General features: G+C 41.7%; 1 protein-coding gene and 1 long non-coding RNA gene across 2 annotated transcripts in view; both read right to left on the reverse strand.

Moving 5' to 3' along the window:
* Positions 1 to 2,973: 2,973 nt before the first annotated feature.
* Positions 2,974 to 4,475, reverse strand: LOC141100849 (uncharacterized). Its single transcript, XR_012234800.1, has 3 exons — positions 3,958 to 4,475; positions 3,652 to 3,862; positions 2,974 to 3,457 (listed from the first exon to the last, which is right to left on the reverse strand). It is a non-coding gene; the product is annotated as an uncharacterized lncRNA (long non-coding RNA).
* A 5,514-nt stretch (positions 4,476 to 9,989) lies between these two features.
* The window catches only part of FUT9 (fucosyltransferase 9), a 364,209-nt gene continuing 357,556 nt past the window's right edge, over positions 9,990 to 16,642 (reverse strand). Inside the window, exon 3 of the mRNA XM_073589540.1 lies at positions 9,990 to 11,198. Within this exon, the coding sequence (XP_073445641.1) occupies positions 10,111 to 11,190 (1,080 nt within the window). The 5' untranslated portion in view covers positions 11,191 to 11,198 and the 3' untranslated portion in view covers positions 9,990 to 10,110. The remainder of the gene's footprint in view (positions 11,199 to 16,642) is intronic.

Consider the following 16,642-nt stretch of genomic DNA (forward strand, 5'->3'; position numbering starts at 1 on the left):
GGTCTGTGACCTTGTAGGCTACAGCCTCGGTCATTGCGCCCCAAATTATAGAATGTTGCAGAATGGGAGAGAAGTGGGAGGAACGCACCAGTAGAGAAGTCCGGGAAGACCTGGCCCAACCAGTGGGAATTGTCTTTAAGGGGTACACGCCGGCCAGTAGCCATAAGCTACTCGGGGCATGGATGCTCCCGGTTTTATTCAGCACGCCTACATAGAGCAAAAGGGCTTAGTGCTTGCTTGACAAACGGCTAGACAGAAGGACGGTGTCAAAGCTTCAGAACAACAAAGAAAGGGAAGCGAGATTGTCGAGGACGACAATGGTCAAAGGAAGGGAGAGTGTAGGGGAAACCGCACTGTCATGGGGGCGAGGTTACAGGAACTCTGGGAGGATTCCTCAAGGAGGGGGATAAAAAGCAGGTAGACAGTTCTAGAAGCAGTCGGTCCAGAGAGAGGAGCTGAGGAGAAGAGTAGACCTGAGGAAGAGAAGTACAGTGGTGAAGCTCTAGAAGGGACTGACATCTGAGACAGTCAGGGGGTGGCCTTGACAAGAGAAGCTGCAGACGGAGAGACAGGAGAAGCCGCAGACTGAGAGACAAGAGAAGCCGCAGACGGAGAGAGCCTGGGGGTACCACAAGACGGACGGACTAGGGCAGGCAAAGCACTGTAGTGGTAGGCCTAGGGCAGCTGCAGTGAAAGAGCCGCGAGGGCCGTCATATGGAAGTAAGAAGGAAAAGAAGGTACCCGGGCCTGTGTGCGGAGAGTGTCTAGCTGCTGCTGTATGTTGCTGTGGTCGTCAAGAGGACGGCCAATAAAGAGGACCGGATGGACGCACTTCAGTCTCCGTCTCAGTCTGTTCATGGCGGTAAGAGGACCACCCCCCAGCCGGTCACCTAACTACATCAGCACATGCATTTCTCATAGGTATACACAGCTCATACACAGAACAGTTCAGTGACCATGTGCATGAGCCATTTTGGCTACATATCTGACTTTGTATCATTGTTTTGCAGAATTGGTGAGACAGCAGAGGAGGGACTTTTCATATACTTGATCATATTCTGCACACATCTTTATTTGACTGTAACATTTTTTTTATTTTAGCTTCAGAATTGACTCATTCTGCCCTTAATTTAATGTCTTAGGCTACTTTCACACATCAGGTTTTCGGCGTCAGGCGCGATCCGGCGTCGTGCCGGAATGCCGGATCCGGCAAATGTTTTGTAAAACCTGATGTGCCGGATCCGGTTTTCTGCCGGATCCGTCTTGTTCTTGACAGACAAAACCGGATCCGTCTCATCCGGTTCATCCGTTTTTCTATCCGTTTTTCGACGGATTACGCCGGATCCGGTTTTTAAAATTGACCCTTGTGGCCTTCCGAACGGGATTGGCTACTGGAAAACTATATATAGCATGTTCCTACAGCCCTTCTTTGACAGGTTGTAGAGAAGAAAGTGCAGGTTGGAGAGAAGAGCAAGTTACTGGCGAAGATGGATGCTGTCATTGGAAATATTACCACTAGAAGTTCTGTGACGGTTTCAGGGACAATTTTCCACTATACTTTATGTCACCTCAAGGCAGAGTACACTGGGATGACAGAGTGTGAAAGATTTGTGCCCTAACCAAACTTGTGTACCTTCTGGACCAACAGTATATACCTTTGCCAACCAAAGTTGGCTATCTTGTCATGGTCTTACTATTTTTACCTTTAGGCCACAGGTGTGTACCTGGTTGTGTTTTATGCAAAGTATTTCACCTTTTAACAAAAGTTGTGTACATTGGTAGGAAATCACCAACAATAAACACAACTTTTTAGGTGAAATACTTTGCTTCAAACACAACCAGGAACACAACTGTGGCAAAAAGCTAAAATTTACCCACAGTTATATACCTGGTTTTGAATACCTTTTTACCTTTGAAATACCCTGTATTTAACCTTTTTTTAAACATAGTTCGCCGCAGAAAGAAATGACAGACAACCATTGTGAAACGATAATTTAACTTTTATTTAAAATTTTTTTTTTTTTGTAAAATGTTTTTAAAGTGCAAAAAACTTTTTTAATAAAGGTTTTAAACCCAATGGGCATTTTTATTACAAAAAACACACATTACAAATCTGTGTACTGTGGGGTGGAAATACTGCTGGAGGGGCTGCGGGACACTTCGACACTGGGTGTGTGGAGAGAGGACTGGGATCGTGGTGGGGAAGGACCAGTTAGAGGTGAAGGTGTGGAAAAAGCTACAGAATGGGTGGACATGTGCGAGGCAGAAGAGGTGGTGGGCGGTGGAGTGGAGGGTTGGGCAGGGACTGTAGGAGCAGATGATGTTGATGGAAAGTTGTATGGGGAAGGAGTTTGGTACGGGGAAGGAGTTTGGTACGGGGAAGGAGTTTGGTACGGGGCAGGTTGCTGGAAGTGGGGAGATGTCTGGTACTGGGGAGGTTGCTGGTACTGGTGAGGTTGCTGGTATGTAATAGGAGGGGGAGGATGGAAAGTGGCTGGAGGGGGTGCAGATGTAATAGGAGGGGGAGGATGGAAAGTGGCTGGAGGGGGTGCAGATGTAATAGGAGGGGGAGGATGGAAAGTGGCTGGAGGGGGTGCAGGTGGAGGAACTACAGTGGTGGGAGGTGGAGGTTGGGAGGTAACCTGCTGTAGAGCACCGTGGCACGAATGCATTACATGCATCTGCTGGGTAGGAGATAGTGTTGCCATGCGCTCCACAACAGACCTGAAAAAGGTGTGGTTTGGCGAAGATCTTGCTTCTGAATGCATGGTTTGCAGAAGTGTCTTCACCTCCAGAATGCTGGAGTTGATCTGCTGAAAGCCTGCGGAGATTTGCTCTGACAAGACTTTTAGACAGTTCTGGAAAGATGCATTCAGATGCAAGAACTCTTGCGCATAACTCTTTTCCTGACCCCTCTGCCGCTGCCGCCCAGTACCCGCAGGTGTACTAGAGGTGGCAGGGGCAGAAGGGTGGGGTAAAGGGAAAGCGATCTCCTCACCAGCAGCTTCATGTAATGTAGGCGGCCACGATGCTCCTGTGCTGGTGGATGGGACAGATGGGTCGAATGTGTGGGAAGGCTGGGAAGGTGCAGATGTACCGGGGCGGTCGAAGTGTCCCTCGGTGCCGGTCTCCTCAGGGATCGCCTCAGAAGGGTCCAATCGTGCAGGCTCCCGAGTGCTGCTCACCGTGCTGTGGAATAAAGAGAAAAAAAAACAATTAAAATACTGACATGGTATGGCCCTGGCTGAAAAAAAAAAGTTATATCTAACATTTTTTTCACATGTGGTGTGTAATATTTACCTTCTGGTGAGCATTGTTTCCCGGAGGAACGACAGGGCTTGTGCGTACTTGTACTTGCTCCTGCGTCCTCCAGATCCACTCGGGGCCCGCATCTATTTATTGAACTCCTTCTTGAAACGATCCCTCACAGACCGCCACCGATTCACAATTCTGTTCCCTGAAACGAGAAAGGAGTGGTTAGTATACAACATCAGTGTTTCACAAACTCCAGTCCTCATGGTCCCCAGGGGTCATGTTTTCAGGATTTCCATAGTAAATAGAAATCCTGAACACATGATCCGTGGGGACCACGAGGACTGGAGTTCGGGAAACACTGGTTTACATCAAGCAACCGGTACTGTATATACTTACGCTCTTTAATCTGGGCCCGAACATCGAGGTCCTCCCAGCGGCCCACAAGGAGCGAACAGATTTCCTCCCAGAGTCGTCGGGTAACGATCAGGTCAGCGTGGCGGCGGTCAGCCATATTCCAGAGCGGCTCCCTTTCTCTGACGAGATCGATGAGGCGGTCCACATCAATCCCTCCATCCTCACCGTCAGAGTCGGGAGCACGCTGTGAAGGCTGTTAAAGAAAAAGACAAAAATAACATAATTAGCCTCCACAAAAGAAATGAAATAAAAAGTGCAAAAAAACAAAGCAAAAATATTTATACTTACACGCTGGTGACCGCCGCGTTGCTGTCGCCGACAACCCTGGGAGGCACTGCGAAGACCTCTTGGCCGAGCACCAGATTGGGAAGACTAGAGAAGAAAACAAAAAATGTTATGTCTTTGGATGTAGGCATTTGTTTGCTGTGTGTGGTCTGCAGAACATTGTTTTCTATGTGTTGTGTGTAGTGTGATGTTGTGTTTCTGCGTTTGATGCAAAAAACTTACCAATTGTGAGCCCACTCCAGGTGTCTGTCCACCCCTTCCTTCTTCTTCTGGGAGCTCCTCTTCATCTTGTGATTCCTGTTTTGAAATAAAAGGCAATGAATAGACATATATTACAGAGATGATGGATTTTGGAAATAAAAACTTACCTTCAAACGCTGACAATGCGAGGGAGGGCTCCCAGAAGAAGATGTGCTGTCCTGTTGATGGCCAGACTCCATGGCTGTGGGTATTGCTGCTGCTGTTGCTGCTGCCAGTGATGCCATTTCTGCTGCTGCTGCTGCATCTCTTTGGCGGCTGTTGAATAAAGAGAAACAAAGGGCCAATGAATATCTTGATATTCCATGGCCCTAGTTTGGAGGAATGGGGGATTTGATAATTACCGTCTCTCATCTGCTGCTGGACTCCCCTCCTCAGCATGTTCCATTTGCTGCTCCATTTGGGGTGGTGCTGATGGTGCTGCTGCTGCAGATGTCTGCTGCCTTCTCCTGCTCCTGGTTCTTGGCTTGGGTGGCATGTTGGGTGTGGCTGAGGGTCCCATTGTCTTGCTTTTATATATCTCCTGTGGGCAGAGCTACTGAGCATGCTCAGACCAAAAAACCGGATCCGGCGCATTGCGGCGCTCATAGGCTTTCATTGTGTGAAAAAGCCGGACGTGCCGGATCCGGCGTGTCCGGCTTTTTCGCCGGAGACAAAAAACGTTACAGTAGCCGTTTTTTCCAGACGCCGGATCGCGACACATTGCCGGATCCGGCGAAAACCGGATGAAACGCATGGCCATCCGGCGCGATCCGGCGCAAATGCAAGTCAATGGGGGGGAAACCGGATCCGGCATTGCATTTCGCAGGATCCGGTTTCTGTCAAAAGCGCCGGATCGCGCCTGACGGCGAAAACCTGATGTGTGAAAGAGGCCTTACTCGGTTCAAGACATGAAAATAAGTAAAATTGGGTTTTTATGGTGAGGTTCAGGAATAATCTTTGTCAGTGAGATACCGCCAATAAAAAAATGCTTGAGAAGTCCTGGTCTAGAGGAACATTAAAGAGGTTTGGCTCCCAAGAACATGAATGGAATAGGTGGTTGATCAGGTGCATCTCAGCTCCATTCATTCTAAATGGGACTGCGGGAGATAGACAAGTGCAGCATTCGGCTAGTCTTTGGCACTTCCAATTAAGAATAAATAGAGTGGAAGTGCACATGATCGACCACCAAGTTGCTTTTCAGAGCCCTGTTTCTAGTGGTCGGTGGTGGTCGCAGCGGTTGGACCGCCCTGTTACATGGATTGGGAATAACTTCGAAACTTGGTACAATTCCTTTATAGTTAGATATGATATAGTTAGGTCCATTTAACAAAATTTAACTCACATATATGATCTACTTTTACAATTTTCCTTGATAAGTATGATAAGTTATCTGCCATATAAAAATACTACAGTTGAGCAAAACGATTTGTGTTGCTCTGGTCCAACGTTCAATCCTGTCTCCCATGGCAGCTGAACCCGGGCTGTCTTAACTACTATGGCTGGCATCCTGGACATCTTTAGCATTATCTAGGTCCTGCGATGTCATATGAGTTAATAAACCTTATGTGATGTCCTAAAGTGAATTATGCCATGATGTCTTGACCTAGTAATTATTAGAGATGTCCAGGATGCCAGACTGAAGATGCCTACTACCAAAGTGGTCTACTCCTACTACAGTAGTCCAGCAGGTATTGAGGACTGGACAGGATGGCAGACCAAGGCACCATGATTCTTTTTACTCTAATAAATAGGTTAATATTCAATATACTAGACCATGTTTCATCCTTCAGCACCCAATCAGGTCTTAACTATTATATTGCGTGGTAGGGTAGAATACGTAAAACAATATCTTTGCTGATGCTCACTGGCAAGCCTATTACTTTTCATCTTCAGAACTTTAGATGTGACCATTTTGTATTTTAGTATCTTAATCATTTATCCAGAACATTTCCTTAAATAAATTCTCTAAAACCACATTTCCAAGGGAACATTTTTTTCATCAACATACCGTAATCATATTCAGTTCATTCTGATTTATAATAACACAGTAAAAATACCAAAGAAATGAATTGTCCCTAACTACAAATGTGGCGAATCAATTGTGCTTATTTAACATTCAGTTGGTTACATCTGAAAGAAATGCAGAAAAAGAAAAACTTTTGAAGTTTTTGAATTGGAAAAACTGTGAATAGATGAAAAGAAAAATATTTGATGTCAAAGCAAAGTTACACAGTACATATATAATGTGTCCAAATTATCATAGGGAATGGACATATACCCCTTAATGCACGCTTGCTTGTAAAGCTGCTCAATAACCCATTATACATATATTGTAGACAAATGCTTTTGTTAAAATCTGCATCTTATATATGGAATAAAAAAATAATGTTGCCCATTTCTATTATAGATTTGAGTAAGCAGAACGTAACTTGGCGTTAGCCTGCAGCTCGTAGACTTGGCAAAGTGTTCTGGATCAAAGTGAATGTTATAATAACACTGTGGACTGTCACATAAAACGAAAAAGCAGGAATGAAGTGTTAAGAATAATGCCCATTGTGCCCTAAATGTCTAAAAAACAATTTCTAGCTTTGGCAGGATGGTCACATGTTGTACATGGACATATGATGACATTTTGCCAATTTCTAACCACAGTGAAGATGTCAGTAGATACAATCAAGTATGTCACTTGCCATGGTTCCCCATTATGTCTTTGGTTCCACAATCATGTCATACATGGATATGTAACCGTGGTCGTAAATTGGTTGCTACAATGGTGACGTCAGAATATATGACATGTAACTGCTGTGAAAAGAACTTACTGAAAACAGTGAGGCACGCTGTGCTGCTATACTATGGTACACCGGCAGCATTGGACTGGCCCTCCAGAGAACTGAAGGATCCACTAGTGGGCCCTGGCAGGCACTGCATTGCAGCAGTTCACTTACTGTTTACTCAAAATGATATGTTGCATGAATGATGATTTTAAAGTAAGCTAAACATCATTGCACTCAACAAATGAGCATTTTGCTGATTTGTCCGGTGATTACTGGATTTTTTCGACAAGTCGATAATTGGGAACAATTATTCCTATGAACGCTCATTCCCCAATTATCAGCTTGACAAGATGGGAGATAAACTCTGCTGTTAGTACCACTTATACATGGTGAACCCCAAGAATGATCTTCTTCAGTGCAAAATTTCTAACAGGGCCCTCAACTGTCACAAATCTTTTAGAGTATAAGGTACTTTTGGGTTCCCCTAGGCTCCATGGCCCGGATGAGACTGCAACCCCTGTACACACTATACTTATGCCCCGGTTATAGTAGCATGCTACTCATAGTCTGCATCTTCTCAAATCATGTAGAACCTTATAGTGCAATATTGAATCAGTTGCCGGCCAAGTTTATAGATCCGGCTTGCCCATACCTACATGCAGTTAGTCACCTTAAAGAGAATCTAGGTCAAATCCAGTTACGCTCTACTTTATACCTATCTCACTGTGACAACTGTTGTCATTGTGATTATCATATCTGGCTGACACCTGCCAATGGCAAAATAAAACCGTAAAGGACAGACATGAGAACTACTCCACAGAAACAGTAAGGCACATTTTATGTAACATGTCAAGAAACCTACAGCCTTCTTTATCTAGCCATTATGTTCCAGTTGTTATACTTTGACAATAGGAGTATGTAGGTCTTTAAACATTGCTGGGGATTACTTCTGATTTTGTGGGGGAGATTCAAGACCTCCAATACATATTACATTAGTGGAAGTAATAAGCAATGAGGACTTCTGTATGCAGTTTTTAAGCCTTTTAGCTGATATGTAAGCAACCAAAATGATCATGAATCTAGGTAAAGAATCGTCTCGGTGCAAAATTAGCAGTAGTAATGAAGAATAGCATGTATTCTGTGCTCCTGCATATCTGTAAATGAGCCTTACTGTTATCTGCAGAAATCCTGAATGTTTTCAAACAATTGATGGTTTATATTGACTAAACATCAGCATTTAAAGGGGTTTTCAGGCTCACAATATTGATGACCCATGTTTCGGACAGGTTATCAATATCCAATTGGTGGGGTTATTGCCAATCAGCTGTTTGAAGTGGTCGCAGAATTTGATAAGCACTGCAGCCCCTTCTGCTCCATTGTAAACCAATAATCCTAGCACCATACACCAATAATTCATTTCCCATAATACAAGGAATGCCCCAAAAAGAAAACCTAACAACAAATTAACAACAAATAGTACATAAAACACATTCAAAATCATATAAGGCAGTGTACAAAATGATAAATATCCTTTCTTCATATCTCACAATTCACCATAATTACAAATTTCCGCAGGGCATAAATGTTATAGAGGACAAAAAGTCTCAAATAGAGAAACAACATAGTACTTTAAAAAAAATCAATACATCAGCTGAGTTACCCATCAAACGCTATGTTGTCACAATATCCTCGGGCGTAACTAGTGGGTGCAGGGGCTTGTAGATGCACCTAGGCCCTGGGTCTTAGGGGGCCAAAAAGGTCCCTTTGGCTCTATGAGAAGACCAATACTATTAAAGGCCTGTGATATTTGTGTGCCATGTTTGTTGATTTTGCACTGGGGCCCACAAGCCTCAAGTTAAGCCACTGCACTATATATACAGCACACTGCCCAGCACCCCAAAGTATGTTTCACTCCTACTGTGTACATTGAAAGAGGCCACAGCGCTTACCAAATGTCCCTTTAAGTGGCTGATTCTCAGAATGCTGGGAGTCAGAACTCCGCTGATCGGATATTGATGGCCTATTTAAACAATAGGTTTCAATATTCTGATCAAGTAAAAGCACTTTATAATCTCTATGGTTATCCATCATACAGAATAATAATTTAATTCAGAAAAGGAATAATGTTTTTCTCCAAATGATAAACTGGAAGAAATGTTCTGTGTTTGCTCTCCACCATTACTCAAAATGAGGGGGTTTGTGCTGAAATCTGTACTGCTACCTCATTGTACAATATAATACACTTGTAGAATAACATCACTTTGTCTATGGGACAAATAAGATACCATCAAGGCAATGCCTTTTGTAAATAATCATAGGCATCCAATGTATGCCACGACTGTTGAAGAACCATTACGGCCAGTTGGTTGCCATGGGCTAGCTTCAAAAAATGCTTTCATTTTTCACAATGACAACATAGAGGGGTTACGATGTTCAGAATTACTTATAAGAAAATAAAGATCATTCTTCATTTTAAAAAAATATTGAAAATAGCGTGTGAGTCTAAAACAAACATAGCAGCACATCAGATCAATATGATCGTAAAAGTGAGACTCCTAAATACAGAACCATGTGTGAGATTGATTCAAGGGTGAGAATGGCTTTGAAGTGTTACTTGCAGCTGATCTTGGATGAAGATGACTTATCAGAACTGAAAACTGCTTTTCAATGAAATGGAAAATCTGTTAAAGAGTAAAGTCACACATTTCTGCGCTCTCACCAAGTAAATAGTTTACTTCTTCCACCTCAACAATATACATATGGAATTGTGATATAGCACTTCATATGACCTCTGCCAGTATGACCTCCAGCTTGGATTCAGGACAATTGTGTGGAAATGATGGTGATCCCAGTCTGCTACATACAGTAATATGGAGACTCAGTTCTTTAAAAAGGGGTTATGTAAAAATGGTTAACACAGAGTAAGGAAATTGCTCTGCGTTCACAGAAACTGCTGCTACATATGGAGTGTCTGGGAATGATGATACTGATGCTGGAAAGAGGTTTTCATGTCTGACAAAGTTAATGTTAAATTATTTATTCGACAGCAGTAGACGGTGAAACAAAGCACTAGATTTTTATCTTGATGCAAGTAACTGTTGTAATGTCTTCTCAGAAAGTGCTCAAATATGATAGAGGGGGTTTAGTTCCAAAACCACTTCTCCAAATTACTGACAGATTTGTATTCCTTATGTCTTTTAACATGGTCACATGCTAGGCAAGCATGAGATTCCCAGAAACGGGACAAGTTCACGGTGTAATGTTTCCGCCAGGTAAAGTATGCCAGGTACCGCTCAGTATCTTTGTTCAACACTAACAGATAATCTGCCAACTCTCTCGGAGAGAGAAAGTCTTCAACGTGAATAAAAGAGTCTGCTGGTATGTAGTTTTCATAGTTTTCTCTTGGAGGTCCTAGCACAATGGGCACAGATCCAGCAAGTAGTGCATTGTAAAGTTTTTCAGTTATATAGTCTTTGTGAATAGAGTTTTCAAAAGACAAGTAAAATTTACAAGTAGAGATGGTTGGAATCAAGCTTTTGTCGTTCAAGTATTCACCAAACGCCTGGCCATAGGTTAGGATTTCAATGTATTTGTTGAGTTCATTGTAGTACTTCACTCTAACATGATCTGGATTCCAGTTGCTTACAACCCAGCAGACCAATTTATCTTTACTTGGCACTTCAAATTCAAAGGGCTTTGTGCTTACGACCATAAAGCCATAAGGCACTTGAATGTCTGAATCACGCCGATAGGTCAACGTGAGATTAAATAAATGTTCAATGCCACTTTTTTGTGGAGTATGAGTTGGAGATTCGAGATTCATCCAAATCCATTTCTGGAATGGTGGCCTTGTTTGCACTGGGAGATTGGTAAGATCCCAGTTGATATCTCTATGATGTATTAGCACTGCATGGGATTTGTTGTAGAGCGCACGATCAGTAGTCAGATGGCACCCATGGATATTAAAAAGAGCTTCGCACGACTGCAACTCAAAAGTTTGTCCAAATGGCCAAACCCAAATAAGAATGATAGTATCATTATAATAATCTTTTTTAGTGGAGAAAATATTTTTCATTTTTAGCATAGAATTAGCCGATTCTATAGGGCTGGAGATCCAGTTGTTTGTTGGTTTGACATATATCAGTAAACATACTGTGAAGCAAATCAGCACGATGCAGACAACTAGAAATGGTCGAAAGATGCCTTTAGATGTTGATGTCATAATTTGCCCTGAAAAACAAAAATACAAAAATTGTATTAACATCTGTAATATACATAATAAGGAACACACACATATACAGCATGATTAAAGGGAACCAGTCATACATAAAATACTATTAACCTGCAGATATGGGGTTACTTTGCCAAGTAATAGCCGCACTGGACTGGACGCCCAGAGACCTAGAGGATATTAACTTTACTCCTCCCAACAGCCTCTGGGTTTCAGTCACCACCCGGTGTGTCGGCGCGGCTTCAGTCACCACGGTGATTAACTACTAATCTGCAGGTTTATAGTGTTTTATGACATTAGAGGTTCCGTTTACAGAGCCCAATGCATGAGAAAATTCTGTATTATTCCATAATTTTTCATATATACTATAGGCACAGGTAATGTTCTGCATGCATCATCCCCTTTATTTTTCTTTTCTCTGTTGGAGGAAGTCGTATTCTACCCCTTCCTGGAGACTGTAATGGTTTATGACATTTTTCTGCCAATAGACTCTGGTTTATTGCAGCTGCCATACAGAAAACAAACTCTGGCATGTTTCGCACAAATAATACAGAACGAAAGTTTGTGTTTTTATACGGCAGTGGGAAAAATATATTTCCTTTCTTCCAAGAACAGCACCACGTCTATTCACAAATTGTATGTGGTACAAGTTGTCCTCAGCCCTATTCACGTCAAAGGAGCTTGATAAGTATGGCACTATTTCTGGACGACAGCAGCTATGTTTTTCTAATCCTGAGACACCCTCTAAGAATAATTTATCTTCTACGTATGTAAATCTAATAACTCAAAATAAAGCAAAAATACCTGAGACACTCCTTTTCGAAAAAAAATCTTATGTGCTCAAGCAAAAGTAAGACAATTTGTTAAACTAAAAAAAGCAACATGAAGTGCCTATCAACTGGAATTAGGGTTACATAAATGGAGACAAATGGGAACAAATGTCGGTTGCTCTGAACTAGAAGCTGAACAAGGGAGCTATTTTTTTGCAGTTACTGTGGACAGTCATTGAAGCATAAAGCTATTTCACGTTGAACTATACCTGGCATACCAACATCTGAAGATGCAATCGGTTTATATACAGGAAATTGTCTTGAACTTGCCCAAGGGCCCTGTGATAAAAGACTTCCTTGCTAGATATGAACATCAGTGTTTTTTTTTATTACCTATAAATAATATATACAACACAAGCAAAGATATATTGCTAAAAATGTATTACATATAGATCACTTTTCAAATAAAACCCTCTTGGGTGTGAAGTTCAATTTGCTTAAAATCTTAAATAAATATTACAACCAAAAATTTATTTTCTAGCTCAAAAATTGTTTCATGGCAGTCTTTGAGAAAAAAGATCTATGCTACCATAGTCTGGAGTCCAGTATGCTTCTGTATGGCAGCCAGATTATAGCAATCTTCATTTCTGCAGCCAACATCGTCAACCTGGCATTCTGGGCACTTCTTTTGATTACTAGGCATTGCAGCTGCTAGAAATTCCCGTGTTACTGGTTACTGGGACCAAGGATGCTGGCCACAGAAATGAAGGCTGCCCTGTAATAGTATGTCCTACATTGGGTCCCCATGTATGGAACACGCACTAGTGCTGAGCCCACACTATTACCCAAAAGATGGCAGCTGTGTAAAGGGCATGTCACACTAAGAGATATCGCTAGCGATATTGCTATAACTTGTGACGTTATAGCGATATTGCTAGCGATATCGCTGTGTGTGATACTTACCTACAACCGGCTCCCCCGCTGGTTATCGCTGATCGCGCGAGAACAGGCTGGACCGTTTCTCGTCGTCTGCTTCCTGCGGCGCTTCCTGCTGTGACGATGAGCGACGCGTGGAGCTGGGCGGGAGGACGCAAGATCGCCTGGTGTGACAGGTAAGTAGCGACCCTCGTCCCCAGAGATGTCGCTGGTAAGATCTGCCTGTGTGGCAGCTCACTAGCGACCACTTAGCGATGTACCAGCGATCCTGACCATGTCATATCGCTGGTCGGGATCGCTGGTACATCGCTAAGTGTGACAGTACCTTTAGACAGTTGGATTCTGCTATAAAAGCAGCAGTCAGTGTTTGCTCTGATCTCTGGTGCATTACCATTTAAATGCCTCTGTCAATCACTGACAATGGCATGCAGATGATGTAATTGTGGGGTGAGGATGGGTTGTCATGATAGCCATGAGACTGTTAAAGGACGCCATCACTGCCAACTTAGTCCTCCTGCAAAGCCCAGCCAAGTGCTAAAATTCATAAGGGACAGTCATTTTTTATAGGAAATAGAATTAGTGATCGAAAAATCACAGGTTGAAGTCACCAGGAGGACTGTTAAAGATGTAATGGTTAAATGGGACCAATATCAAAACCGTCTCTTGAGAGGGGATGTGTCACCCTTATATTGAACAACGAAGCATGGCCTCATCATAACCTGAAGGGAAAAAGAGCTAGCACGCTAAACACTCCACATGACCCCCATTCAGTTATGATCTCCTGCTTTGAACATGTAATTGAAGTACGTTATCAGTTGGAGAGCAGACATGAAGCCTATACAAATGCTGCAAAGACTGGGAGGAGACAATTTTAGTTCCTGGCCTTTCTATATTCAAAAGAACTACAAGCAGACTCTTTGGAGCTGAAGTCCAGTTATGAATATTGTTTTTTTTTGTGACAGGCATTGGCTCTGTAGTTATGGGAGACATATTTTAAGTTTGGTATCGTGGCGAAGAGGCGAACGTAATACATTTACTTACATCACTATGTCTACGCATCAATTTCTCTTTTTTTGCCATTCTGTCCAGCTAATTATTCTGTTTTCTCTTCTCTCTCTCTCTCTATGTATATATATTTCAACTTTGTGTGTGATTTATCATTAGTTTTATATACATAGGATTTTTTTTTTTTTGCACAAGATTAACCCCATTTATGCACTTAGCACTTTATAATAATTTTATAACAGTATTGTTTGAACATTTCTTGTGGGGTTTGGTATATACATTTATGACCTCTTATTATTGCAGAAATTTTGGTATACCAATTATTAGGCTGAGTTCACACGTCGTGGTTTTTTTGCGGTTTCGCGGCGGTTTTAAACGCGCGATTTTGCCGCGAAAAATAAGCATCCCATGCTATCCTATGGGATTCCACAAAGCTGTGCTAATGCTGTGGTTTTTTCCACGGCGGAATCGCTTCGCGGTAAAAAACACAGCATGCTCATTAATTTAGCGGAATCGCGGCGATCCCGCACCCATAGGATTGCATTGTTCCACCGGAAGTTGAGAATAACAATATTTTTTATTTTTTTAATTATTTTTTACATTTTTTCTTTTACTACTACCGCATAGGCAGCCTCAGTAGTAAAAAGTTGGTCACACTCGTCAAACACTATGTTTGACGAGTGTGACCAACCTGTCAGTCAGTTCTCCAAGCGATGCTCAAGATCGCTTGGAAAACGCTAGCATTCTGCAAGCTAATTACGCTTGCAAATCGCTAGTTTTTCCGCAGGAAAATTGCGGGAATTTAAAATGTGATTTTCCCGCGGAATGGAATTCCGGAATTCTCGTTGTAACTTCCGCGAGAGTTCCGCTACGTGTGCACATAGCCTTATTGTAGGTCATAATATATATTTTACCATTTTTTTGTGTGAAAATAACCGTGGCATTTACTACGTCCCTTGATCCGTGTCCTTTGATTTGTGGTTTTCACCTCTTGATATGATTCTTATGGATATAAAAAAAAAAATTTACAATAAAAATATTTTTGTATTATTTTTTGCTTCAGTCATCCTTTTTTCTCCATTCATTTTTGGAGTTGTGTGCATTATTCTTGTATTTTGGATGTTTGCAATTTTTATTTCATTAGGCTGTGATAATTACTCATGACTTATGCAGGGAAAATTGACTCCCAGCTTCAACATAGCCCTTAGAAGGAATCAGCTAGTTACATTTTTAATCACGTGATGTCAGAGACTTAATGGAAATGAAAAGAATTAGCTTGGTAGAAGGACAAAAGGAGCAATTGTAAGTACACAGTGCTAAATAATATGATGATTGATATAAATTTGGTGGATAAACATTTTGATGGGAGTGCTTCTTTAATAACTTGTGATAAAATGGATAATTTCAATGCACTGATACGAACCCAGACTCACCTGGAGAATCATGTTTCTAAGCAATTGTACCACACAGTGAACATCATAAAAGCAACATAAAAAAAACTATGGTTGGAATTGTGTATTTTACATTAATTTCCTTCACTTGGAATTTTTTTCCCTGTTTTTTAGTATACTAGCCATTCAAAACTACAGCTCGCCCGGCAAACAGCAAGTGGAAAAATAAAAAAATCAATGGAAGAGAAATAAAAAAAGTTATGACTCTTGAAAGAGGAGAGAATTAATTTAAAGCTCCAAAACGTGGCCATGGTTTGGAAGAGGTTAATCTTGCTCGTCTCTCCTATGATGGAGTATAACAAAATGAAGAAACACTGATGTGAACAGAATCTCACAGTATAAATTGGTTTTCTAGACCTTTAGGTTTTTTTTTAAGTCTGTGGTTCTAATTATTATTTGGTATCTAATCTCATTCTTCTATTGTGTTCATCCAGACAGCAAAACAATAAGAATTCCATGTTTAGAAAAATGTATAAGTTTTGAGCACAAATTCAAAGTGCCATGTGTAGCTTAGAATTAGACCACAAAAACTGAACGTATGAACTGCAATGCCAGGGTTTTTTCTTTTATGACTGATTTGTGGACAAAGAAGAGGACTGAATTAGCTGTTATAAGTGGTCATTTAGGCAGTCACTGTTAAAAGTCTGCAGTCACTCTATGTGACTGCACACTACTATGATTCTCTGGTGTCAGTGGTGAACGCGGGTAGTCACATGACTGGAAGTATGCGAAATGCATACTTCTGGCCACATTCTGACTAGACGTGCAATTCGCTTGTATTGAGCGATGCTGGGCATGTCTAGTTGGAATGTGACCAGGAGTATACTGTATGTACTCACTGCCGACACCGGAGAATCCTGACAGCAGCTGCAGACTTTTAGCAGAAGAGCAGACAGCACTGTGTATGTGCAAACACATGAAGCTCTCTACTGGCACGACACTTGCAGTCAATTGACATTTCATTATGAAAGTAAATGAGTAAGTTGTATATATTCCAGTTTGAAACAATCTAAAAAAAGAGGAGAGCCAAAAATCCAGCAAATGAATCTTTAAAAACTTACTTTCATTGAAGCATCTTAAGAATCATGTAGTAAAAAAATGAATACAACAACATAGAAAAATCAGACGCGTTTCAGATAGTCTTTAGTCATTGCGTTAATGATTCTTTTGATAGCTTTTTGTCTTGCTGTACTACATGTCTCTGTGCAATTGGATTCCTGAATTCCTCAGGTGAGCTGACCTTCCCCAACTCATCTAAAGATACATTTTTAAGCTGGCCAG

The sequence above is a fragment of the Dendrobates tinctorius genome, unplaced genomic scaffold (genome assembly GCF_039654945.1).
Source record: "Dendrobates tinctorius isolate UK_male_01 unplaced genomic scaffold, ASM3965494v1 ptg000111l, whole genome shotgun sequence".
Classification (NCBI taxonomy): domain Eukaryota; kingdom Metazoa; phylum Chordata; class Amphibia; order Anura; family Dendrobatidae; genus Dendrobates; species Dendrobates tinctorius.